Here is a 25503-nt window from a genome sequence, read left to right on the forward strand (position 1 = left end):
GCTCATATTCACCCAATATTCATCCAATATTCAGCTTGGCGAACAATTTATCAATTGATCGCAACTTTTGATTACATCAACCCCGTGAGCACTACCTCTTGGGTGTTTACCTCTTTGTTTTCTTTGTTTTCTTTTTTTTACCCTAAAGTATTTTGGAAAGCCGCATATTCACTGAGCTGGTAAGATTAGCTGTATAAATATAGAACGAATCCACATTGTGAATAAATATATAATAATTGAAATGTATAGTACAAACAAACGTCATATTCGCAAGTTTGAGAAAGAATAATCGAATGCGTCGGAAAAAAACGCCGCAAGGAACTTTTTACCAAGGAGTGAACACCTTGCCACCATCCTGTCTACAAAATAATACCAAACGAACCTTATCCGAAAGCTTTTCAGAAGAAAGTGTCAACAAAAGAAATCGTGTAGAAGGGCCGGTGAAAGACTTGGAGGAATGCTTCTTTAATTCGATGAGAGACCGCGTAGAAGAACTTGTCAAGCAAACTAAAACTCAAGATAAAACAAAAGAACTGAAAAACAAGCTCCTAAATGTAAAAACTCTACTGGCAGCAATAATAACGAACGCAGCACAACTTGCCAAGTGTGACAGAAAAGTAATGCGCTCACATATGGAGCACCGCCCTGGGCTAAGAAATGTTGAAGAATGGAAGAAGTTCGTATCTCAAAACCAACAAGATAGCTGAGGCTGCCGTAGGTTCGGTCGTAAAAGACACAGCTAAAGGATACTCTTCTGCCACTCCAACAAATAAACAGCCGTATGAAGAAATGAGAACGTGCACGGTCCAGATGAACAGCCTCTTCAGATCGGATCTCTCTCCTATTGTAAAGACATTCGTGTGTATTAGATTACAAGATACGATGGTTAGAGCATCTTCAGCAGTGAGAGAACTTTTAATTTATCTAAAGTTAAACACCACTACTTTAGCTAAAGAAAAGGTCAATTTTCCCAGCAGTTCGATTTATCTTTTTCTTTAAATAAATTTTGAGAGCGTTTTCATCAATTAATTTTATCTTCCTATTAAATTTAATAGGAAGATAAAGAAAAGGGACTGTCTTTTATATTTAAAGTGAATTTAATCGAACTGCTGGGAGGACAAACTTTAGCTAAATCTTTAAATTTAATGTAAAAGTGGAGATAAAGTGGACTGCTGAAGATGCTCTGAAGATGCTCTACGCCAAATGCTGAATGATAGAAAGGAAGCTTCTGTGGAACACAGGCTCGTTGTTCAGGATTTGAACATCGTGGAAGAACAGCAAGATTTTCTGGAAGAGGAGGGGACTTTGGATGATGATGTTCCGGAAAGGAGGTTGAATCAACCCAAGTCCATAATCAAACACTTGGTCTTCAGCAATGATACGCCTGTATATTTAGAAGATGTCAAACATCACTCCTGAGGCCACCACCACCGAGCAGTCAGTATGATTGTTGATCTGCAATACGTTGATGAAGTTCTTGCCTCCGAAAAAGCAATATCATGTAATTGCGTATCAGATGTATTTCTGTATCTTTGCAAACGACGTTCTTAAATATGCACTTTATACAAAGTTTACTCGCGCATTATGTCCTTCAAGATCATTCTCGTCATCAAGTGCACTACACCTGGATTCAGTTGCATTATATCAGCTATTGACCCAGAATATCGATCAAGAAAAGTCGGAAGAACCATCATTACATACCAACCAGCAAGAAAAGAAAGGGTATAGTAGAATGATACTCTATGGGTATAATAGGGATGAGCTGATAGGGTCTCAAGAAAAAGTGCGCCAAAACAAAGATGCCATATTTAACGCAGTATTTGATATTGGAGAGATTCAGAAAGCATGTGAATCGTATGGTCTATCTTTTGCACATCGGATAACATGTCTGCCAGGAATGAAGACAGTACGATTATTGGGATCGAGAATAAAAACCCACGGGAGCGTAACAGAGGAGACAGATCAGTCATATGAAGCACGGATCTTAAGAAACCCAAACGTTATACAAGAAGGACAAAAAACAAAGGATGTTCTTTTTTCTGAGCTTCAAAGCTTAACAGAAGTCAAGGCACTTGAATCTGTCTGTAAAATAGAGCTAGATCTTCTGAAAGACAGTAACTTCCAAAGGAAAATCAAGGAATGTAAATCAAATTGGGGGACAACAGATGACAAGGATCAGTTATACCGGACGATTGAAAAATATAAAGAATCGAGATATAAATCTTATTTGACGGTTAACAAGATCAGAAACGAACTCGCCGAAAAAAGACAACAGCTATATTTCCGACAGATGAAAATTCGTTTCAAATCAAAGCTCTATAATGTTAAAGATGTCCCTCAAGATAGCAGAGGTCAAATTGAGAAATGTGGTAAAGGTGTGACCAAGGTGGAGGACCGAACTGTTGTGAATCCTGGTGACTTTAACTATGCGGGTACTGACAATGGCCTGGTGAATATGCCAACATCAATACCGATGTCGTTACAAAGAATGAGATTTCACCTAAAGCTTTTCAACTATTACACCGCGTTAAGCAAGGACTCAAATGAAGACAAGTATCGGCTTGAATCTATCTAAAGAAGAAGAATCATTCCTACATTTGCCATCAGTTACGAATACGAAGGCTAGTGCTGTTGATGTTGACTGTGGGTATTTTCGGCAACGAAAATATTTAGAAAGACGAAAGAAGTATACGGATGAAGGGGAAAAGGTCCAGTTAATAGAAGATTCGATGAGAGAATTGGAGTCGGCCCCTGTTGCTTCTAATGACATGGCCATCGGAAAATTTCGTGCTAAATACGATCAACGACAAAGCCTGCGGGATTTCTACAATTCTCCAAAAATCATCAACAAAAAAAGACATGTAGAAATCCAACAGTATCGTTATCGGCATCTCCTCTGTCGGCGAGAGAGATTGGAATTGAAGCATTCAGAGAGTAATAATTTGTTACCAATATTAGTATTGTATTCGATTTTTATTAACACGCATTTTTTTTGGGGGCTCAACAGATAAGTCGTCTTCAAAAAAGCCCTTGATATTCTTCATTGGTGATTGAGGGACCGGTGCCGGTTCTCGAGTCAAAGGCTTTGGAAAGTATGGTGGTAAGTGGAAGCAGAATATACATGGGGAAGCAGTTAATGTCTGCATCACAAATGAGTGCAAGACCTCCCGAACGTGTATATTCTGCTTTTCGCCTTTAACCAATCCGAGGATTCCTGGCAAAAAGAAAAGAAGTTACAAAGTCAACAAAGGAACCTTCCTTTGTATCAATCCTCGGTGCATAACTGTCAACAATCGATGTGCAAGTAAGCCGAGAGATGGACTTTCAGCTCTCGCCATTGCGCTGGTAGGCCTAAGCTCAGTTATATTTGGTGCCGCGCCACCTCCTTTTTACAACGTCAGCCAAATAACTGCTGAACATTATACAAAAATAACATCTGACTTCTGTACACGAAGAGACGATTTTGCAGCTACATTGTAGCTCTGGAGGTAAATATCATTGTATAGTATCAATGCTTCTGAATTTTTAATTTATTAATTAATATTATCATTTCTTTTTAAAAAAAAACTGAATAGAAACCTGTGGCTTCAATCTATACCACAAGTGATATCACCAAGTGTTTATATATGTTTTCGTTAATCCTATGTAAAAAAAAGCATTTTCTAATGAAACAAGATATTTCATTTTAACTGTGCGTCTTAAAAATGCCTGGATTACCAAAAATTGCCCTCTTTCTCGTAGTGTTAGCAATCTATATTTGGATCTTAACGGTCTATGATAACAGCTATAATAAAGGAAATCACGTAAGTACAAATGAAATGTTTAAACTTAATATAAAAGCACTTTTCTGTAATTGACTATATATATATATATATGTACGTTAATGATATACAATATCCTGTTTGAGATGGTTGTGTTTCCAAGGTAAATGTAAAAATGGGAATTTGTATTTTTATACAAAATTTCTCTTCTTTTCATCATAGAGCTATCGATCGACAATACACAAAATATACACTACGTTAATTCACTAGCTTGTAAGAATTTATATAATTAAACTATAATCTATAGCATCCAGCAACAATATTCCTCATAAACGATTGATTATAGGCCTTCAAGGTAGACATAGAAATAAAATAATCGAAGTAATACAAATTTGGTCCAAATAGGCAAATTAAATATTAAAAATTGGCTATAAACCCAAATTAGTCGAGCATATTCTCTTTACATAGTTAATTAACTTGGTTGGCTATATTAATATCCACCGTGTAAACGTTGTTTGATAATAACTCCTCCAATATTGATCTAAATAGTTCATTTTGATCTTAAAGTTTCCTCATAACATACACCTAAAAACCAAATCGAAATTTTGTGTTTCTTCTACTACGTAAAGTTGGGTATGAAGTCAATCGACGACGTTAATTGCTTATTGGACGGATATGTGACAAATATACATTAAGATATCAACGTACAGTGTTTCTACTTGGGATTGAGAGGGGGGGTTGGATAAAAAGAAAATGATATCCAAACATTGATATTAGGTCTTTGAATTAAGTAAAAGCAATACTTAGATTTTACTTGTAAATATCTGGATCCCTTGGGAGGAGCGAAAAAAACTGTGTATGCGACAGCGACTCAATTTTGTCGAGGATGACAGAAAGGAATTGGGGGATCACCGCCGCAGAGCAAGCTAGCAGAAACGACTTTAATGTTTTTTGCAGCGTTTGGATTATGGCTCCATATCATCACACAGCTTTGGCAAGCTACGACACTAATCAGTCCGTAAACACAAAAGTCAAATCCTCCTATTGACAATAATGGTAGGCATATTCCGAAATATTAGCAGTCTGGTTCTACACAACCAAATGTGTTCAACTTTTACTTTTGATGTCTTGAATTCGTCAACGTAGAGAACCAACAGTCCACCTTCTTTTTCTCTTATTTTAAGCATTCTGAGCAAAGTTTCTGTCAACACTACTTGGTGGAATTTTAAGTTCACCGAGTATTTCCTTTTCATCCCATGCATCCCCATGCATCCCATTCCCAAAAACAATTATAGAAATCTTGCTTTTGGTGTATTTCGAATCCAAGGGTCTTCACTTATGAAATATAGATGTATCTATATGAGTTTTAGGCATTTGTGATAAGGATGAAGTATAGAGTATATTACATTTCTTTATTCTTTGTATTAACTTCTTTTCTTTCTTGTTTTGTCTCGGTTTTCTAGCCTTTCTTGCTTTTCTGTTATTTCTTGTATGTTTTCTTTTTTTTAAATATTGTACTTTCTTCCACAGTAAATCAGAATATTACTCATTTTGTTCTGCTCTCTCTGACGACTTTGATACAAATGGAAGCTTTTCTTTGCAGTGTCACTTTTGTAAAATTCAAAGTACGGTTGCAAATGTGATTTAACATAGTCAAGGTAATCTATATACTTTTGCAGTGAAAAGGTTTTTGGAATCGGTTTGTTTCTGAGTATTCCTAGCATGCCTTCCTTTTTAACTCTTCTTGTCAGGCCATATATTGTATTATATTCTTTTCGAGTAAATCTTCTCAATCGGTATCCTCTATTTCTGTCCCTTTATGATTATGTAAAGTTGGAAGAACGACCGGGGCCAATTTATGCTAGAGAAGATCTTTCGAGATCTTCATGTACCAGAAATTCTTGTGAATATTTTACCATGTAATAATAAAAGCCCAAACTATCGAATGGTTTTATCACTGACTTATATATTACATCGTCTGAATAGTAGCCGTTATTTCTTAAAAGGCTTGAAAACGCTTACGTATTTCATTTAACCCCTCTTGTTTGTTTCTCACTAAAGCTGTATATGTGTATACTAGTAGAATGAGTGTATATATTACTGCTTACACCGTACCTTTTTCAATCTTAACTTTGAAAATTCAAAAAACTTAAAAAAAAACATGTCTTGATCTTCAATGAAAGCCGTGGGCGCTTTTTAAAAGTCTCTTGTGAATACCTTTAACCCTGTAGGTCTTATAAGAAAATGACCTTAACTTAGAAGGCTCTACAGTTAAAGCAAGCAGCTTTGGTAAATATGTTTTGAGCTTTGTTTTTTGATTTTCTTTGTTGACTTTAGGTGCCTCATTTTATCCTACTGCTTCTTGATGGGATCTTTGTTCTTTGCCGTATTCTTGCTTATATTCTAACACGATATGCCTGAGTATTGGTACGTATCATCCGATAGAAGAAGACATACTTGACAGTGTGGCAGGTCTTAGAATATTAACTTGAAATGAGTCATCGTAAACGAGATTAATAACTCTGATATTCATCTGAAACTAGGGTTTTCAGGCTTGCCTAGTTGTAAGGGAGGCCACATACTTTCTGGTAGCAAAATTGCCCGACGATGTTCTTCTCGGCTATATTATACTAAATATGTAATAAAGAATTTAAGTCAGTGACAATACTTATGTTTGATTTCGTTGTGTCTATAATACCTCATTATCTTACGCACGTTAGGGATTAGTTTTGAAAACTTCAGGAGTATAAATGAAATTAACTGTTGCTGGAATAATTCGACAATGTGCTTAGTATATACTGTAACAGCTTCGGTACAAGCAGGCAATAAATACTGGCTATATATTTTTTGCCGACTCTGCCGCGTATTTGATATCATTATGTTCACTGAACTTTTCCAGGAATCTACTGTGTCGTCTGGTAGTGGCCATGTACTTGTAGCTTCTTTGCCAATTATTAAAAGAGTTGTGGTGTACCAGAAATTTTGAGAGACTACTTTTTTTGCTTACAGCTTTTTGATAATTTTTTTCTATAAAATAATAGCTTACAGACAGTTGAGAGCGAGACAATATCTGTCGAACTTGGCTTGATATGTCTATAAATGCTGTTATCAAAGCCTCCTTCTGATCCAGTCATTTTTTTCCAGTTTGACCTTTCGTATAACAAAGGTAAATGGTCCAATCAACGCAACAACCTGGTCTTCCTTTGGTTGTCTTTTTTTTTTGTTGCGGCAATAAGATGATCTTGCACTTACATGGCCCAACTCTTTACAACTTGCACAAGCGATTGTAGTAGGGACATTGTATGAAGACGTTGAGTTCTGTATATTCATTTTGGCAATTTTTCAATTTCTTTCATATCTGCTCGTTGTTTTTCTTTTTGCTCCATCTAAAAGCTATATCTAATTTATACTTTATGTAAATGGACAAAAAGTTTATGTATTAAGTTTTAAAAAAGAGTGTGCCTATTGAAGTAGACGCGGAAGAGTTGTTGTCGATGCCTGCATAAAAGGTTTTATTTTAAATGACCCTTCTGCCAAAAATATTTACACAATACATACATGTTAAAACGTGCAATTTAAGTCCAGTGATAAGGCGGCTTGGGTGAACACCAAAATATAATCTACTGTTGTACTTGGGATTCTTTTTTTTCGTGAATTGATTGCGGTATTTTATCATTAAGGAAAAGAAAAGTTGATAGAATTAAATAAGCCAAACATATTTTTTATTTAGTCAAATCGAAACTGCGGTAATGTGATTAAGTATTGAATTGCTTATTACATTAAGACACTTGAATATTATCACGAACACCTTCTACAAGGCAGTAATTTCATTTCATGGCTGTCTCTGAAGTATCTTGGACATATATAGATGATAGTTGTTGCTGCACTTTGCAAATCAGTGTATTTTAAATGGCTCATTGCTCTTGAAATATTTAGATTATTACAGGCAAGACATCTGAACAGTAACAAGGATTTCGTCTCAAAACTTGTATTTCACTGTCTGGATATTATTTTTTTGTCCAAAAAAGGTAAACAGATTTTCTGAGTTGTAATTTTGATTTGTCAAAAAAAAACTGACATCGACTCAATCTCAAGTAGAAACCCTGTATTTTCCAAATAAACAAATTTACAAGTTTACGCAAATATTTGTCGTACCTTCCTTACTCTCCTCTTCAACGACAACTTTTTTATCTTCCACCTCTCACAATTTTTTTTCGTAAACTATCATGAACATCAACACTGAATTCAATCCCATTATCTCGCCCTGTCGTCTTAATAACAATGCCTTGTCGCCCATTTCAGATGATGACTTGTTCGCAAACTTGAACAAACATGTACCACTTGCAGAGTCTACCCGCGGTCTTAGTTTCGCTTCTGTTTCTCGTTCCTTGGCTCCTAAGAAGATGGACACAGTTTTGTCTTGTACTGAAATGCTCGAAATGGAACTGGTTCAAAATTTAGAGGCTTTTAGTGCTGCTCACGCCATAAACGATGAGCAAGCAGCTGAAATAGCACTCAATAAAATCAAGCGCACCAAAGAAGCAATCCTAATTAGTAAAGAGTGCAGTGAGATTTTGTCTCCCTCTGTTAAGGTCATAGAGAGGGATAGTTACACTAAAAGGTTGACTCTTAATATAAGAGATCTTCCTAAGTTCCAGTTGTCAGACGATATGATTAGACCCTTCCCAAATGAAGAGGTATTTCAGTCAGTCGATCATTTCCTTTGTGCTTTTCAGAAGACTATAGATCTATATCTTTTAGACATTGAACAAGTTTGGAGAACAATCTTCCCGCTCTGCTTGCCTCATGATTATGATAGATGGGTAGAAATGGTTTTGAAGAAATGTGTAGATTGGAAGGCGGCCAAGAACTGCTTTACAGTAAGACATGAATTGCGGCTATTGATATCGCGATCAGTGAAAGAGGTGTTTACTATGGAGATGCAAAGCACCGAATCAATTGAAGATTACTCAAAGAAGTTCCTTCAGGCCGTATCCGATGCTGACCTTGCTAAAGACGATGCTCACATCGCTGATCGCTTTCTTACTTCCCTAACCGTACAAGTACAAACACTACTACGATTCATAATAAACCGCTTAGACCTTGGTGGTGAGCTAAAACGCGATTGGACTGTGGAGCAGCTGACACAGATTGGGAGAGGCATCCTTGGAGATGACAATCGGTTGCATGCTGAAGCTACCCAGCCCATTCCTGATAAAAATGTGCACACTGAGAATATAATGGAGAAGAGAACAGACAAGAAAATGGCGAGCTATTCTCGAAAGAAAGTAAACCACAACAGTGTCCAGCATCGTGTTAGCAAGCCGGAAAGATCGTTCTTCTGCTCGCACCATGGCAAGAACCACACGCATGAATCGAGTGAATGTTTCACCTTGGTCAACCGAAAGCCAAAAGTATCTATCTCCGACAGTTGTAACCCTTGCAGACGTTGTGGGGAAAATTACATCCGTGGCCATGTATGCAATGATAATGAGCTGGCCCTTATGATTACCCAGTAGACTACAAGGGAAAAGACTGAGAAAGGGCTCAAGCGCCTCCAAGATTGTACTGGTATCAAACTCGGAAACATATTATTTGACTGTAAGTACATACTTGATAAAATTAAGAAGATGATTTAAGCTGACGAATTATTTAATCAAATCATGTATATAAGTATAGAGAATCACAAACTATTTGGAATAGTTGACACTGGTAGCTCACATACATTTTTATGTTTAAGTTTTAAAATGACAGAAATAAATTTATTGATATATTCTTCCAATATTTTGTCAAAAAATAATAGTAATATGTGCATCTTCAGCAATGAGATAACTTTTAATTTATCTTGGAGTATTCGGGATTGATTTGTAGGTTTGTATCTTAATAATGAAAAAGTAGATATTTTGAGAGTTATTTATTAAAGAAACAAAATAATATTATTTAGATCTGTTACTATTAAAATCTCTGTAATTCAAATCTCTGTCATATAATAATTGGTTTACACTATATGAGTGTGATATATATATATGTCTAGTGTATATTAGTTCTGGAGATTGTTAACTTGTCAGGTTTATTAGTAAAAAACAACTAGTATTTGATTGTAGAGTCTGTTCTTCACTCAATTGTAATGTGTATATTATATCTTTTATTCTTTAATAAAGACAACCTACATATAATCTCAAAAGATTTTTATATATGTCTCTACTTCCTTTTCATTTTGATTTTTTATATTTAAAGCTTTACTAGTCTTTTACAAAGAGAATTCATTATATATTCATTATATATAATACTAAAATTAATATTTTGTTATAGCAATTGTTATATATGTGGGGAAAATAAGATAGAAAATAAAACAAGTGCAGACGAGAGTATAGTGAGACTTTGTTTTATTAGGAGAAGGGAAAGGATCAGAAAGGAGATGCTGTTCTATTGCTATATGTATTCTGCGTTTATATAGACATTGTATTTAACTTGGTGATGATATGATGATATCATGTAAGGTCTGTTTCTCTACCATTATCTTCTATGATTAAATTCTTATGTTTTTAGTGCTATCAACTAGAGTCTTAATATTTGTCTTAGTATGTTCTTTACATAATTTTCTTGTATAAGGTATATCTTTTAGTATTGTTACTAGTTATTAGTAACTTTATGTGTGTATTTATCGAGTGTCTGTACTTTTAATTTTAATCTACAATATGTTGGATACAATAGTAATTAATATGCTAAGAGCCAAAATGCTCTTTTGCACTAAAAAATTAGTTGAATAATTTATAATACACTTATACAAATTCTCAAATAAAGCATTCCTATAGTAACCCATTATGGATCCACCCCTTTGGGTGGCACATCAACAAGCTGGCAGATGGTCTCTAGATCTATTCACTGGTCATTCATCTCCTCTCAACCCAAAAATAAGACTGTCACTATCTTCTTGACACCTTGGAGTGAAATACTCTTCAATATAAATCTTGCTGTTGCTACTTGGGCTCGCAGTGTCTACCATGTCAGTGACATTTTCAACCTTGGCAAGACTGCCAACTCTACTCTGGTTGAGCAAATTTTCTTTTCTATCTTTGGTGCTACGGAGGCACTCTCAACTTGCCTCATCAGTGGCAAGGAACTTCTTACTGAGGTACTCTTCTCTGATGTGAAGATTTGTGAACAAGTCATCACCATAGGTTTTTTATATAACAACAAATGCATTGTTGGTACACCAGGTCTTCCTGTTAACAAAAATATTGTGAAAATTAATTTGTACAATATCCCTAATTGCTTCCCTGAGACCAATCTACAGGACCCACTTGTTGAGGCTCTGAAGTCTCATGGGAAGGTAGTTCATCTTAAAATCTACTGCTCACCCTTTGGGACCTTTTGAGGTGAGGCCATTATTATTCTGGACATCTCAGTCATTGAGAACCTTGTACCATTGACTAGTATATTTAAGCTCACTAGTTTCCTCTTGGGCGAAATTGAGCTTTGGGCTAAGAATATCTTGCCTATTTGTGCCTACTGTTGCAAGAAACGCCACTACCTATGCACATGCACTTGTCGTCCAGCCTGGGCAAAGTGTTGTTCTGACTGTAAGAAAACTGAACATAAATCTGGTGACTCATCCTGTGTGGCAGTCTAGGCCGGTGGGATCAGGCCTGCTACACCATCTATCACAGCTGTTGCTGTGCCAGCACAAACATCTCATACATCTGTTGTGACACCCTCTCCTCCCACTCCTACTCTACCAGCAGTAAACACAGAAGAAGACAAACTCGATGCCTACCTTACCGATTTCATTGCTACTGTTATTGTCAAAGATGCAGTTATAGATGAGAGTGCTTCCTTATCTGATATCAAACAGACTGCTTCTGGGAACACTGAGAGCAACTAGAGTGAGGAGGGTGACAATTCTGACAGAGATCTATACATATATGATAAGACTGGATATAGACTTCTTAGCAGCAAACACTCTCTCACTGCTCATGGTGCATATACAAGCTCTTACATCAAAGGTCATAGTGAAGTCATCACTCTAAATACTCTGCTAACTCTAGGCATAACTGAGCAGATACAGCTTGCATCGAATTTAACTACTGGGGGTAAGTCTCATGTAGTCTTATCTAGGAAACTCATAGTAATTGAGGACTTGGGAGCTATCCAGTCTAGTTCTCTCTCGTTCTTGTTGTAAATGAGTTGTTGTAAATAAGTATTGACTACTACTGTAATTAAGAATAAGTCTGAAGGAAATAATATAAGTCCTTAGCTATTCTAGTCAAAGGTGTCTATCAATTACTTTATTATTTAACACACAGATTTATCATGCATGATAGTGATTATATCTCATATGATGATATCACCATAATATGGGATATATCAGTGGATTATTATAAGTATAATTATAACTTATAAACACTGTTGTATCCAATATAATTGTAGATTTAAATTAAAAGTACAGACACTCAATAAATACGTACTGTTGTAAATGAGTATTGACTACTGCTGTAATTGAGAATAAGTCTGAAGGAAATAATATAAGGCCTCAGCTATTCTAATCAAAGGTGTCTACCGATTACTTTATTATTTAACACACAGGTTTAGCATGCATGATAGTGATTATATTTCATATGATGATATCACCATAATATGGGATACATCAGTGGATTATTATAAGCATAATTATAACTCATAAACACATTTACTTTCGATGTTAATACTTCATTGGGACTACACACATTTATATAATTAATCATACATTAATTATCCCAAGATCACGTTGCTCTGATTAAGGCTCAGATAGGATCGATTACCTGACCCTAGTCATATAATTTTCCTGATCCAAAATAATATAAATAGCAGTAGTAGTTCAGTGTAGGAACCTGGTCAAACTTTGATACAAAATCCTTTCTCAATAAACAAAACCTACATAAGTTCTCACGAATCTTCGTTCCTAATCTCAAATCTTCAATTCTTCCTCTTAAAAACTTCTTCAACTTCAACCACCACAACACGTACATTGAGTTACTAACAACTAGTAATGATACTAAAAGATATACCTTCCCTTATACAAGGAAATTATGTAAAGAACATACTAAGACAAATACTAAGACTCTAGTCAATAACACTAAAAACATAAGAGCTAAATCATAGAAGATAATAGTAGAGAAACAGACATTATATGATAGCATCATATTATCACCAAGCTAAATACAATGTCTATATAAATGCACAATACTAATATCAATAGAACAGTATTTCTTGTGGTATTTCAGGTACGAAACAATAGAAAAATAAAATATTTGATAATAGAGACGTATAGAAATACTTTGAGACTGTATATAAGTTGTCTTTATTCATAAATAAAAAGTGTCCCTTTTTATAAGAAAACACAATCTGCTCTTGTCATTACGTCTTAGTTTCTTAAGACTTTCTTCCTTTACTATATTTGGTTATTAGAGTGTATTTACTGCTTAACTAGTGTCGGTGTTACAATTATGACATCAAGTCATAAATCGTACTTTTTTAGCTCTTAGCTATTCTTTTCTCTTTTATACTAGAGCTTTAGGACTTCCTACTAAATTAGCTCCATATCGATCTGACATAGTTTACCTGGCAGTATGATATAATTATCTTAACAATCTTTAAGATATTATCTACAGTACTAACTGTAATAATTATTGGGCTGATTACTTAATTGTTTATATATATTTTATATTGACAAGATGATAGCTACTACATTATCCCAATATGAATATGTTCTTATATGTGATAAATCCAACATCCAAGTGTCTGAATCACCACAGCCAACAATTTTGACATTTTAGATTGCAAAAATGAAAAGTTGTCAGAATTAACTGAAATTTATTCTGCTGATAGATAAGGCAATAGTGGTAATGGATGCAATGTTTTTGACAATGGATATATCATTTTGAACAAGATGTAGGATGGATTGATGAAGCCTTTGTATGGATGCAACTACTTTTTCTGTTATGTCTTGTGTAATGGTAGCTTACGTGAAAGAGAGATAGGGGATGTAGCTCACATTAAAGATTATATTTTATTAAAGGAGATATTGCTGGCCATCTATAGATCATACAGTCTCCAAAGTACAAAAAGAAGATATAAAAAAGTCTCAAGGGATCACAAAAGACAAAAAAAAGAGAGAAGAAAGAGAAGATCAAATCATAATAGCTTCAATGGCTGAACCTGCTCTCCACTTTGCAGCTGTGAAAATAGTTGTAACAGTGAAAAGGAGAAAACAGAATTGCAGAACAAAGAACTTTTCAGACAGCAAAGAACAAAAGAGAAAGAAGAGAGATAAAGGGAGTAAAGAACAATGAAAAGTAGAGAGCTATAAAAGAAAAGAAAAAGTCTAAATTATATCCAAAGAGCACTATGTTCAGTCTCATGTGAATAGTCATCATCAGGATTACATATAACATCTATGTGCCAGAGAATAGTCATCAGTGGTATTTAGCATGCATTTAATAGTTTTTAAGATAATAAAGTCAAGGATTTGGGGATGTAGCTCAAATGGTAGAGCGCTCGCTTAGCATGCGAGAGGCACTGGGATCGACGCCCAGCTTCTCCAATTGAATCGAAATTTCACGTGAAATTTATAGTCTACGAACTTGATTTTTTTATTTTGCGTTGTCCGAATATAGTAATGTTTTTATATAATCACAGTTGTCGTTCCTGATCTAGGCTATCTTCCAATTCACTGTAAACGTAGCCGAATTGGTCAAGCTTTAATAACACAGGAGTAAGCAAATAAGAGAGAGGATAAAAGGATGATTTTTATTATTTGATTTGGGTTATCTTATATAGTTTTTGAAATGATTATTTATCTTTGACTACACTCAAGTAGTGTCTAGTAATATTACAAATTATTATAAACTGATTACAAATTTCTAAAATTACAAACTGATGAATAATCATTCTAATTCCTGCTTCTTTTGTAATAACAAGTCACTAGAACTTGTATCACAAAAATTAAGCACGACAGTTCCTTTCATCCTCAATGTGTATCTTTTTGTCAGGGATGTCATTGTAAATAGAAATACATGAGTCAGGTATCCGATCGGTTATCCCTTTTAATATATGTCCTTAATACTATACGGATTGGTTCCTCTTTTTGTTAACCGAGAAACATTATACTGCCTTCCATAAATATAAAGTCAATATGTCTTGGGTAAAAGAATTAGCTTTGATAGTTTCACTTTCAAATTGTGTATAAATACCGCAATATTTGTATTAATAAAAAACCATTCAATTATCTATATTCCTATTTATTCATAACGTTTTAGTTGGTGTTGATATATGATAAAACTTGTATAAATTGAGATAATTGAAAGATACACATAGTCGAGACTTGGTATTCTATTAAATATAATTATTGTCTATTTATACAAGATGATCAAGAATATTCAGTAATATACCTCCAAGTATACTGATCATCACAAATATAGGCAAAAAAACAATCAGAAAAAACAAGCTTTTTTATTCCAAAAATCACACTACTAATTGTTTCAATTTGATATTTTGTCTCATTTCTAGAGTTCATTTTTTTGAGATTTGAATGAAATATACTACACTCAATCTTACACTACATGATGATAATTATTTCCATTTATAGTTTCTTATCCTGGTGACATTCCCTTTACTATGACAAATCCAGAAAATAAAACCTAATAAATCAAGGAGACAATAAATTCAAGAGGATAAAATACAGTTTAATGGTTTAAAATGATTTGGTTTATGTTTTTCTAAGCTAATATTGTTCATTATTTCCGGTATTTCGTATACTCTGTTTTAAATAAAGAAACATTATACTGGGGTTAATACCCAGGAATATGCTATGTCACGTAGAGAAGTACTATAGTTAACTCTTTTCAGGTTTTAATAATTAAGTCTCAATTTACCACTAAAAAATAACCTTGTAGCATTAAAAGTACTGTATAGAGTATATCTTTCTTACGATCGAGTTTTGTTAAAAGACCCAAAATTCTATAATTTATTAGACATCGGTAATAAAAGTCAACCAACATTCATTTTATTTTTATAAAAAATCAATTTCTTTGTATAAGATAACACAGTCTTTTGGTATTTTAAACTTAAATACGCTTTTTTGTACATAATTTATAATCCGCAAGACACAGGGGTCTCACTTGTCATAGAAGGGACGATTGAAGTAGCACATCCTGCCAGCATTCCGTGCGACAGTGATAAACGCTTTTGAGTTTGATCCGCAAAAGGCGATAGTGCTTCTTTAGCATGTTGAATCTAGAAAAAAAGTAGTATAAATACATAAATACATCAGATTTCTTGAATTTACGCAATCGATCAAAATATTCACTTACCCTCTTTGCTAGGCGAGATATACAGTTGTCCGCCAACACAACCTCCCATGCAAATTCGACATCGTACATCAGCTCAATTGCATACACAACATGCCTTGACTCTGTTTCTCCCATACCCACAAACTCATCTGTGGAAGAGACAGGCATTAAGTCTGGGTTGCCACCAAGAGTATTCTGAATTAACTGAAGTAACGATCGTTCAACAGCGCCTATGTTGTGAATATCTGCGGGAGTAGGAGCTAAGAGCAAATGAGATGTATAATTCGTGATTAATTTGATTTTTTTTTAAAAATGGAGAACCAAAATAAGCATACCAATGATATCAAAAACAGTACTTCTGGCCATGACGTTATGTTTTCCATCGTGGTGATACCTGAATTCATAGGTACCAATATCCCACGGTAGCTTGGAACCTTTGAAGACAACTACCCCCTCTGTTTTGATCGGAGTATCTGGAGGGAAGAGTTGGTCTTCTATACTCGCCCCACCCTTATTTTCAACAGAATTGGTCCAATCCCATAATCCACGGGAGCTAATGTTTGTGATATGTGTACTCTGATTTGCTGTAACTTTGTAGACACCAATCCAGTCGCGTGCACCGTGATATTCGGGAGCCGTCCAACTTACTTCTACAGGCTGTCCCAATTGAAAAGTATACGTGGGTCCATTGGCTTGTGATGATTTTGTAGCAGATTTGTTTCGAATATTCACAGAGTAGAGGGTCAAATCGTAGGTACCAATGTCATTTGCAACGTTGGGAATCAATCGGGAGCGAGATGTTTCAAGGAGAGCCTTTGTTTCGTCCAACACTTCTTGAAGGCGAGGACGAGCTAGTATTGTCATCGATATTTAAGTACATTGATTGATCGCCATTATTTGTTTTAACAAAGAAGCAAACACAAGAAATGCACTAAACTAACCTGCTTCCATCATTTCCCCTACGGCACCCGCAGTTTCTTCTACTGCACGCTCAACCTTTTCGATTGCCTCTTTAAAAATGCGTTCCATGTTTTTAGTTGTCTTGACTGCAGCCTTGAGTTCAGCCTTTTCACGAATCAATTTGGAAACTTCTTGTTGGAGCTTGTCGGGAATGTTCTTTGGGATCGAAACAGCGGCAGATTTCAATGTCTTGGTCAAACCAGCCTCCTTGCGGATCTGATTTCCATATAACATGCGCATATGAGGTCTAAAAAACACCAACACGTATAAGGACCAGAAATACTTAAAATAAAATACTAATAATACTAATACTTACGCCTCAACATAGTGCAAGAACAAAAAGTTAGATATCTGTGAAAATAAGGCAAGAGCGTAGATGGTCCAGCTGTTAGCCATAAGAGTCATTCCCCAAAAGGCAGCATGTCCCATGATCTTTTCAGGATTGTTTAAAAATCTAAGTACAAAAAATTTAAGGCAAAATAAGTTAACTTTTCTGAGGTCATTCAATCAGTATAAGTGTGTTACCTGTAAATTCCTGTATACAACAGAGTTGAAGGATGGTCATCGAGGAAGAAATCTCCATAGAACCTATTGATATTTAGTCATATAGTCTTACTACACCCAAAATTTCATATCTATGTTATTTAAAACTACCATCCAAAATCGCCCAATACTTCATGGATTGAGGTGGAAGTCCAGATGTGAAGAGAAATGAAAGCCTTGAAATAAAAGCAGCAATAAAAAGAAAAACAGCTTTAATAGGCTTTTTTGAATTAGTAAATAGACCTGAGTAACTTACAACGCCAAGAGTATGTCTTAAGAGAGTTGTTCCATAAGTCCAATCTTCTGGAAGGGAATACATTTTCCAACAGGCCACAAAGAAAGTAATGTAGGTCATACAGAGCGATAAATTGTAAATACTAAAATATTCGATTTGGAAAGTTAGAAAATAAAGGCGTACCCGTATGAGATTTTACATGTCTATTTTCTTATGTATGTCGTGTACACACAAACCTTTTCCAGTTTTGGAATGCTTCCTGAACACCTCCACCCCATTTCACAAAGTGTCGAGTGAAAAATTTCTCAGTAGATTGAAGACGTAATAATGTACCAAGACCATACGAGTGAAAAATACGCCAGAAGAATGCCTGAGAAAGTGCAATAACAATACCGGACTTTCCAGGAACAAGAATCGGTGTAATAAAAGCGTAGATCATGACCATCAGTGATACAAGGTCAGTAGAGCGACATAGATCAAAGTTTTTGAAGACCATAAGGTCACGACGGAAATAACTTGTGTAGAATCGACCGGTGTCCTCATGCTTTTCACTACGCTTGCAATCAACATCACTAGTTTGGGAAGGTGTAGATGGTTGTCTCTTGGGAATAATGGGAGGGTTATAGGTCTTCTCGATATCTAGATAAACATAATTGCTATTAATATAGGGGGAGGTCAAATTTCATTTCTAGAGAGCTTACGAGGAGTTTCGACCAGAACAAGGAAAGCAAATTGGAGGGCATGTGCAGCAATACTGATGAACAGAACGGTGTAGCTTGCGCACATAAGAGATACACCATAATATCCAAAGTACCCGACCGAGTACATAGGATGAGGCGCCATCTCAAACACACCATCGAAAGTTAAAGACTGCTCGATTAAGAAAAAGAAGTCTCCCCAGTCTATTATTTAACTAATGGTTAGTGAACTGCGTTGCCGGATTAATGTTACACTCACACCAAGCAAAATCCTTGACCACCCGCTGAGCATCAATCTTGACCCAGATGTTGAATCCGACCAAGAACAGACCACCAAACCACCGGAAAGAATCGCCAAATATAAACGATGACTGAGGGGATGTGTTGAACCATGCGACAGCAAAGCACATGTAAGAAGTAAAATCATTCATCAAGATCAAATCTACCAATTGGCGATAGAGTAACCAAGTGTTGTATTCAATCGGGGCAGTCTACACGAGGTGAAATAATAGTAATATAAATCAAATAAATAAATAACGTAGTCAAGTATTTCTGAGAAATACCGCAATTGACTTACTGTAAAATCATAATCATCACCCATCTTCATACTCAACTGATATTTAAGCCAGTTGTATGCTTTTGGATTAGCTTCACGATCAAAGAGCTTGTATTGCTTGGCCAGTCTGACCAGACCACGACTATCACTTTGATATTTGAGAAGAACACCCAAGCCGGCATTATAAGCCAGACGCCAGAAAGAGAAGATCACGATGAACAGACCACGCTTGATCCAAAGAGGAAGAATGAACAAAAGGGCAATTTCGATAGCCATAATAGCCAAGGTTAGGATGTCAAAGAAGCTCTTTTGTTCTTTTGGGTTAAGTAGCGATGTAACCATCTCTCTAGTGGTAGGCACACGGAATACTATATGATTTGCGTAAGTGACTCTGGTATCCTTTTCCTCTTCTTCAGTAAGTTGCAGTTTTACCAGCGCCATCGGGAGTCTTGCCATACGATTGACCCCGGTCTTTCTTCATTGAAACATCTTCTGAAGCCATGGATTGTGTTGTGTTGTCACTATCGGTTGATTCTCTCCTTTTGAAAATTCCATCCGCCAACGCTTGCTGGCGAAGTGTTGCTTCTGTCATTTTTTTTCAGGTGGTTGATGAAGGAGAGAGAAAATTACTTGCTAGATAAACTTAGCTATCATAAAACTATCTGGGTTTAAATATTTTTTAATGTGTTCCCTCTGCGACCACGTGAAAATAGCAGTCATCATCGTTACCATGGCATTTTTGGGGCAGTGCCTTAAAATGGTGTTGTACTCACGGTTAAGTACAAAAGCACTTTTTTGCTTTATTTATTTATTTATTTATTTATAGTGTACAGAGTATTATTTAATTGGGTACCTATAGTAATATTTCTGGCTGTTGTAAGCTTTATTGATTTAATTCAAGGCTACTGTTTTTACTTATTCCTTTTATAAAACAAATCGTATATATTTTGGGGCCAAAGAATGTTCGAGCACATATATAAAAAGAAGTGCAAACGGTGTGACCAAGAAGCCGTGCTTATAAGAAAAAAATAGAGACTCAAAATGGGGTTAAATAAATAAGGATAGCAGTAAAGAGTGTTTATTAAATAATATTATTGTACAAAGAATGTGTGAGGTCGTCCATAAAGAGCTCGATCGGCTCCACCAGAAGATCCATAAATCCGGATAGGAATCTGGCAGTCAAAGGTGCTTACTTGTACATCCTGAAGAGCTTGGTAGTGGCGATGTCGTTCATCAATATTAATGGGGATAAATGGAGGCGCTAAAGGATTGCTACCATTGCTTGTGATAAACTCAAACTTGAGGTAATATTGTAATTTTACTTGTACCCCATTTTTTTTAAGGACTAATAAGTACATTGACAAAAAGCATAGCTTCCAACCTTTTATTACTATTATCATTATTTATTTGCTTTACCTCCTGTTGTTTGAAACTCTGGAGATGCTATGGCTGGAATAGGAAGAGAAAATGCAAGACGGCGATGTCCTAGGCAGAATGAATGGTGTTCTGCATGGCATTTTCGGGAGATACGTGCAATGTGTTGGGGTTGGCGGAGGGCAATCGAAGGTTCAACTATTTCACTACTTTCAAGCAAGATAGAGACCTACACTTTGATATTTAATATCGGCTGTTTCTACTTTTTTTTAGACAAGGTTACCTCAAATGTGGATAAAGCAGCACCTTGGAAGTCCAGTACGCCCATGACAGGTTCTCCCAAACGGTAGGCTGTCTTGATAAGATGAAGTTGTGCTACACGTTGATTATTCTTACAGATATCATACATGGCTACACATTGTACATATAAAGTATAAACCTTCACAAGAAAACTTGTCGCTATTTTCATGGGATCTTTCTAAAGTATACCTTTCCGACTGCCGTTTGTCACCCGTGAGACAATCTGTGCACACGTCTTTCCAGACATCCTTCTGGATTCTATTCCACCCTCTTCTTGATCTGTGCTTGGTTCATCATAAGCATCGCTCTCACGTCTAGTTATCTCATGTATAGACGCGTTTTTTGCACTATTTTCCAAGAGCTCATCCACATAATCCAAGAACGCTTCTCTGGCGTTGTCACCGGCTACCAAGGGTTAAAAATAAATAAAAACACGCAGAATTTTTCTCTGTCTCTAAAATTGTCACCCTTAATTTTTACCTTTTTTAGACCCTTTTGAAGATTTAATTTTATTCTTTTTTGAATCCTCATCAGAAATAGTGTCAACAATAGCCTCATCATTATAGATCACCACCGGGTTCATTAAATCATACACAGGACGTGAACCGTCCTCTAAAATGTATGAAAATTGAGTTTCTTGACTCTAAATCTTTTCACATGTACTTTACCAGACACATGGTTTAACACGCGAAATGGGATCTGGACCACTTGTACCTGCCCGGGAGTAAGTGAATTTAAGCGCTGGGTGCCCACAACAAGGTAGTAATTGAACCGTATTGCCTTTCCTCTGTGGGAAGGAGGAATGTCATTGGGTAACTTATGCTTATATGAAACTAAGTATATTTGACAATCATGAGAACCCTTTTTCTTAAAAAAAATTCTCGGAACTTACATTTCTTGGTTTCTCCGGGTGCAAGATCCAGATCAACAAATAGTACAGAAGGAGGCGTCGAGAACACAGGTGTTGTACGTGTATCTGCCCTGTCTCCGTCATTTTCCTTCATTTTTTTTGTCTTCTAATTTTTGCTTACAAAAACCACTTGTGCCTTACCTATCTTTGAGTGAGCTTCTGGTTTAGTTCCAAGTAGTCCTCCACCCCCAATCCCTCCACCATTAGGACGATACATTGTCCGGTGTTTTAATGAGGCAAATTCATTATTGTTTATAAGTGCAGGATCGACAACAAAGTTTCCTACAATTTGAGCGAATCCCCAGAGTATATGCTCGGGTTTTTTGTTGTGAGATGACTTGAGCAAGTTAGATAGTCGCTGTGCATTAAGATGTTGACGTTGATAAGCGGTAGAAGCGAGTGAGTCCATAGAACTACGACGACTGTCAATATTCTCTCTTAGGAGAATAGAATGCGTATCACTACTTGAGCGGGGAGTAGTACCGTCATGAGCATCGAGTTCAATGGAAATTGGATGATCATCTCGTTGTGTCTGGTCCATCAACCTTACCACAGACTCTTCTACTCCAGAGAGACCTCGGAAGTGATGTTAGCTGAATTGAGCCCAGGTAAAGGAAAAGGAGAGATGAAGTTAAACATCCTTTTTTTCTTGCTTACTGTGAGGCTCCCACGTTGGTTCGGGTCGTTCAGGTTCTTTTTGGGACGCGTATCCAGTGAGAAACGAAAATGTAGAACTTGCTAGGGAGCTCGCTTTAGCCGTTAGGCCGGCAAGTACAAGACCTTCTACATTACGTGAGGTGTTTTTCGGGACTTCTGCTTTCCCTAGTGCACCAAGTTCAGCTGATGAAAGTGATTGGGAGCGTGAGTGCCCAAGAGGTGATTTCGATCGGCTGTGTCGTGTGTGAGATGAGGATGAGGATGAAGTACTGGGCTGGGATGGCAAGGATGGTAGCGGATTACTGAATTGAATTGTGCATGACACAGTTTCGCCTGCATAAAAAACAGCTCCCTGTGAAAAAACAGTATTGACTAGAACGAAATGAGCTATGAGTCGACAATGAAAGTATTCTGCCTACCCAAGACGCTCATCGCAGAACCAACAAAGTACTAGTATATAGATAATAATAATAAAGAGAAAAAGCTGTTGCACAAGACAAGAAGGAATAGAGGCTTTCTGGAGATCAAGTCACCATTTTTTTATACGATTATTTTATATGGATAATATTATGTATATGTATATGTATTTATTATTTACTACTACTACTACTACTACTACTACTACTACTATTATTATTATTATTATTATTATTGGTGTTGTTCTTATTATTCATTAATTCAAGTTGGCATAACATTCAATTTTTTAGGCTTCCCGTATCTGGCTTGCGACCAAAAGCCCAGTAAACATTTAAAAATGCTTGGCTTTTGACGCATTCATTAAATCCTCTGTCTATATAGTCATTATAGAGTTCCGGGTCGAATTCACAATCAAAGCCTAGATTGTCCCACACCAACGGTCCCATATATCGAATGACATGCTCCATTACCTTTTGACAGATCAAATTAAGAGGTGAGGAATCAAGTAAGTTGAAATAACTAATATTTATTCCTTTGTTGAATTACCTCGTAGGTCGCCTTGCCTACAGCTCCCCCCCAGCATATTGGTATAGATTGGTAGTCTGAAAGGATATCTATGCAACCGATTTTTCCAAGTTTTTCCTTAAGAATTGGACCACAGAGAAGTTCTTTCTGGCGCTGATAGATATATTTCTCCACTACAAGTTACATTAGTTGCTAAGTATATGAAACATAGAGAACCTACTTACTATGCTCAAAGAGAACCTTGAATACGGGTCCTGTATTTTGTGGTGCTGTAGCACTCTAGAGTTGATAGTTTAGCTTACTTTTTTTATACATAGAATTAATACTAGCTTTTGGTATCTTGCTTTACCTCGACTAATTCAATCCAACCCCCAGGTTTAGTGACACGCATCATTTCCTTGAGAATACTATCAATCTGGTCTCCACAATAGACTCCTGACATGAGGCGTTGATGAACATAGTCGAATTTGTTATCAGGAAAAGGCAAGCCTTGAGTGGCATCATACTGAGTGATTATGCAGTTTGAGGGTACATTGTTGTAAGTGGATTCATCATTGGGTACAAATGGAACAATGTCAAAACCATGGAATGTAGTTGAAGGATAATCCACAGCAACATCTAGTGAATTTAGTAAATAAATTATTCTCCTATATAAAAGTTGCTGAACTTTCTTTTATACCTCTTAACCAGGTGGCTCTATCGCCACACCCAATATCAAGTACATGAGTGTCTTTTTCAAGCAGTTTTTCCCTTACTGGTGCAAATAAGTCTTTCTGGAAAACATTTTTTAAGAGATAATGTTGACCGTGTAATCTTACACCTTCTGAATCACTTTCCGAAAAGTAATATGTTTGGTGCGATTGTGGGTTACTGGGAATGGATGATGTTCCCAGGACATCCGAATGAGAAGGTGTAGATTCTGTAATTACGGAGCCCACACTCTTTTTTGAACTTTTTTTTGAACCTATATTACCCATCAAAGGAAGGGCAAGAAGAAAGTTGAATACCTACAAGACTATCTTCGATTTTCCGAAAAAAAGGGAAAAAAGCTAGCTTTGATTGAAGAGGTGCATTTGTGCCACACAAGTCCAAGTAGCGACACTACATGCACGAAATTGGAGTAAAGTATGGTATATACGAAAACCTAACTATCTGGGCAGCCATATACATATCTGTATTAGTGTATACGTTTTTTTTTATTTAAAAAAAACTAAATAATGATAGAATTCTGTGATTATGGTTGTATATAGTAAGAAGATGGAATTAAAAGTATATTTTATTGAAGAAAAAAAAAGATTGGTATTGGATAGTGACGTCTTTGGCCTGGTATAAAGGAATGGCGGGATAGCAAGAGGGGAGTAAGAGTAGATACGTGTCAGTTTTTGTTGCATACACCATGTTTGCTGAATTACGTCGCATGAATGTGCGCCAAGTAAGCAACCAATACACATAAATCGAGCAATTTAAAAACTCATCATCTTAAGAACAGGTTGCATTTCAAGTTTTAAACATCATTACCATCGTCGCATCTGCATTGATGATTTGGAAAGGGTTATCTGTCCTTACCAACACAGAAAGTCCTATTGTGGTAGTATTGAGGTAAAGAAAAAAGCAGAAGACCTTTAGATGACGGGACATCGTATTTAATACTAACGTTTGTACTAGTGAAAGCATGGAACCTGCATTCACAAGAGGTGACTTGCTACTGCTTGCCATGCCAAAGGATGACCTTGTAAATGTGAATGACATTTGTGTATTCAAATTACCTGGGCGTGAGATTCCAATCGTCCATCGAGTTATCAAACTCCACGATGAGTAAAGTGCTTTTGTTTTAATTAAATTGTATCATATCTCACCAACATACGTCAACATAGCGCCACCACAAGCCAACAGTACCTTTTAACTAAAGGAGACAATAACTCTGGCGATGACCGTGGCTTGTATGATCGTCGTCAAATGTGGATTCATCGAGAGCATGTTGTCGGAAAAGTTAAAGGGTATGTTTATAGTGAACAAGAATCTGTTTATTTATTTGTCTATATAGATTTGTGCCATATGTCGGTATGGTGACCATTATTATGAACGACTATCCCTGGATGAAATTTGCTCTATTGAGCGTTCTTGCTCTATTTGTCCTTGTCCATAGAGAATGAGGTGTGTGTGTGTGTGTGTGTGGGTGTATAATTGAGTAATGAGGCATAACTAATGAAAATAAACTAATGATAATGGTAATGATAA

General features: G+C 36.1%; 8 protein-coding genes and 1 non-coding gene across 9 annotated transcripts; 4 read left to right on the forward strand and 5 right to left on the reverse strand.

Moving 5' to 3' along the window:
* Positions 1–293: 293 nt before the first annotated feature.
* On the forward strand, positions 294–3480 carry PHYBLDRAFT_168162 (hypothetical protein; the record flags this gene model as incomplete). Its single annotated transcript, XM_018435811.1, has 7 exons — positions 294–617; positions 667–903; positions 1056–1147; positions 1179–1401; positions 1475–2553; positions 2678–2934; positions 3056–3480. The coding sequence occupies 7 exons, from the start codon at positions 294–296 to the stop codon at positions 3478–3480; spliced, it is 2637 nt and encodes an 878-aa protein (XP_018291768.1).
* Positions 3481–4632: 1152 nt separating this feature from the next.
* PHYBLDRAFT_64684 (hypothetical protein) lies at positions 4633–5485 on the reverse strand (the record flags this gene model as incomplete). Its single annotated transcript, XM_018441337.1, has 3 exons — positions 4633–4802; positions 4976–5091; positions 5280–5485. 3 exons carry the CDS (start codon positions 5483–5485, stop codon positions 4633–4635), a joined length of 492 nt encoding a protein of 163 aa, XP_018291769.1.
* An 805-nt stretch (positions 5486–6290) lies between these two features.
* PHYBLDRAFT_168164 (hypothetical protein) lies at positions 6291–7060 on the reverse strand (the record flags this gene model as incomplete). The annotated part of the gene is made up of 4 exons (XM_018435812.1): positions 6291–6381; positions 6460–6751; positions 6808–6911; positions 7014–7060. The coding sequence occupies 4 exons, from the start codon at positions 7058–7060 to the stop codon at positions 6291–6293; spliced, it is 534 nt and encodes a 177-aa protein (XP_018291770.1).
* Positions 7061–7987: 927 nt separating this feature from the next.
* On the forward strand, positions 7988–11646 carry PHYBLDRAFT_168165 (hypothetical protein; the record flags this gene model as incomplete). The annotated part of the gene is made up of 5 exons (XM_018435813.1): positions 7988–9238; positions 9281–9362; positions 9806–9851; positions 10566–11094; positions 11395–11646. The coding sequence occupies 5 exons, from the start codon at positions 7988–7990 to the stop codon at positions 11644–11646; spliced, it is 2160 nt and encodes a 719-aa protein (XP_018291771.1).
* A 2624-nt stretch (positions 11647–14270) lies between these two features.
* Positions 14271–14343, forward strand: PHYBLDRAFT_t126. The gene has a single exon. It is a non-coding gene; the product is annotated as a tRNA-Ala (tRNA).
* A 1440-nt stretch (positions 14344–15783) lies between these two features.
* PHYBLDRAFT_77805 (hypothetical protein) lies at positions 15784–19674 on the reverse strand (the record flags this gene model as incomplete). Its single annotated transcript, XM_018443302.1, has 13 exons — positions 15784–16034; positions 16112–16350; positions 16426–16941; positions 17032–17297; positions 17367–17504; positions 17576–17638; positions 17705–17769; positions 17850–17970; positions 18065–18467; positions 18530–18730; positions 18786–19017; positions 19104–19450; positions 19515–19674. 13 exons carry the CDS (start codon positions 19672–19674, stop codon positions 15891–15893), a joined length of 2895 nt encoding a protein of 964 aa, XP_018291772.1. The 3' UTR covers positions 15784–15890.
* Positions 19675–20173: 499 nt separating this feature from the next.
* PHYBLDRAFT_77806 (hypothetical protein) lies at positions 20174–22755 on the reverse strand (the record flags this gene model as incomplete). Its single annotated transcript, XM_018443303.1, has 10 exons — positions 20174–20427; positions 20499–20685; positions 20740–20867; positions 20946–21161; positions 21237–21368; positions 21425–21589; positions 21649–21741; positions 21808–22242; positions 22324–22710; positions 22743–22755. 10 exons carry the CDS (start codon positions 22753–22755, stop codon positions 20174–20176), a joined length of 2010 nt encoding a protein of 669 aa, XP_018291773.1.
* A 263-nt stretch (positions 22756–23018) lies between these two features.
* On the reverse strand, positions 23019–24242 carry PHYBLDRAFT_64690 (hypothetical protein; the record flags this gene model as incomplete). Its single annotated transcript, XM_018441338.1, has 5 exons — positions 23019–23210; positions 23287–23438; positions 23490–23544; positions 23615–23883; positions 23945–24242. 5 exons carry the CDS (start codon positions 24240–24242, stop codon positions 23019–23021), a joined length of 966 nt encoding a protein of 321 aa, XP_018291774.1.
* A 419-nt stretch (positions 24243–24661) lies between these two features.
* On the forward strand, positions 24662–25418 carry PHYBLDRAFT_112544 (hypothetical protein; the record flags this gene model as incomplete). The annotated part of the gene is made up of 5 exons (XM_018428295.1): positions 24662–24697; positions 24755–24864; positions 24931–25080; positions 25140–25262; positions 25310–25418. The coding sequence occupies 5 exons, from the start codon at positions 24662–24664 to the stop codon at positions 25416–25418; spliced, it is 528 nt and encodes a 175-aa protein (XP_018291775.1).
* Between the last annotated feature and the right edge of the window lie 85 nt (positions 25419–25503).

Source organism: Phycomyces blakesleeanus, assembly GCF_001638985.1.
Source record: "Phycomyces blakesleeanus NRRL 1555(-) unplaced genomic scaffold PHYBLscaffold_10, whole genome shotgun sequence".
Classification (NCBI taxonomy): Eukaryota; Fungi; Mucoromycota; class Mucoromycetes; order Mucorales; family Phycomycetaceae; genus Phycomyces; species Phycomyces blakesleeanus.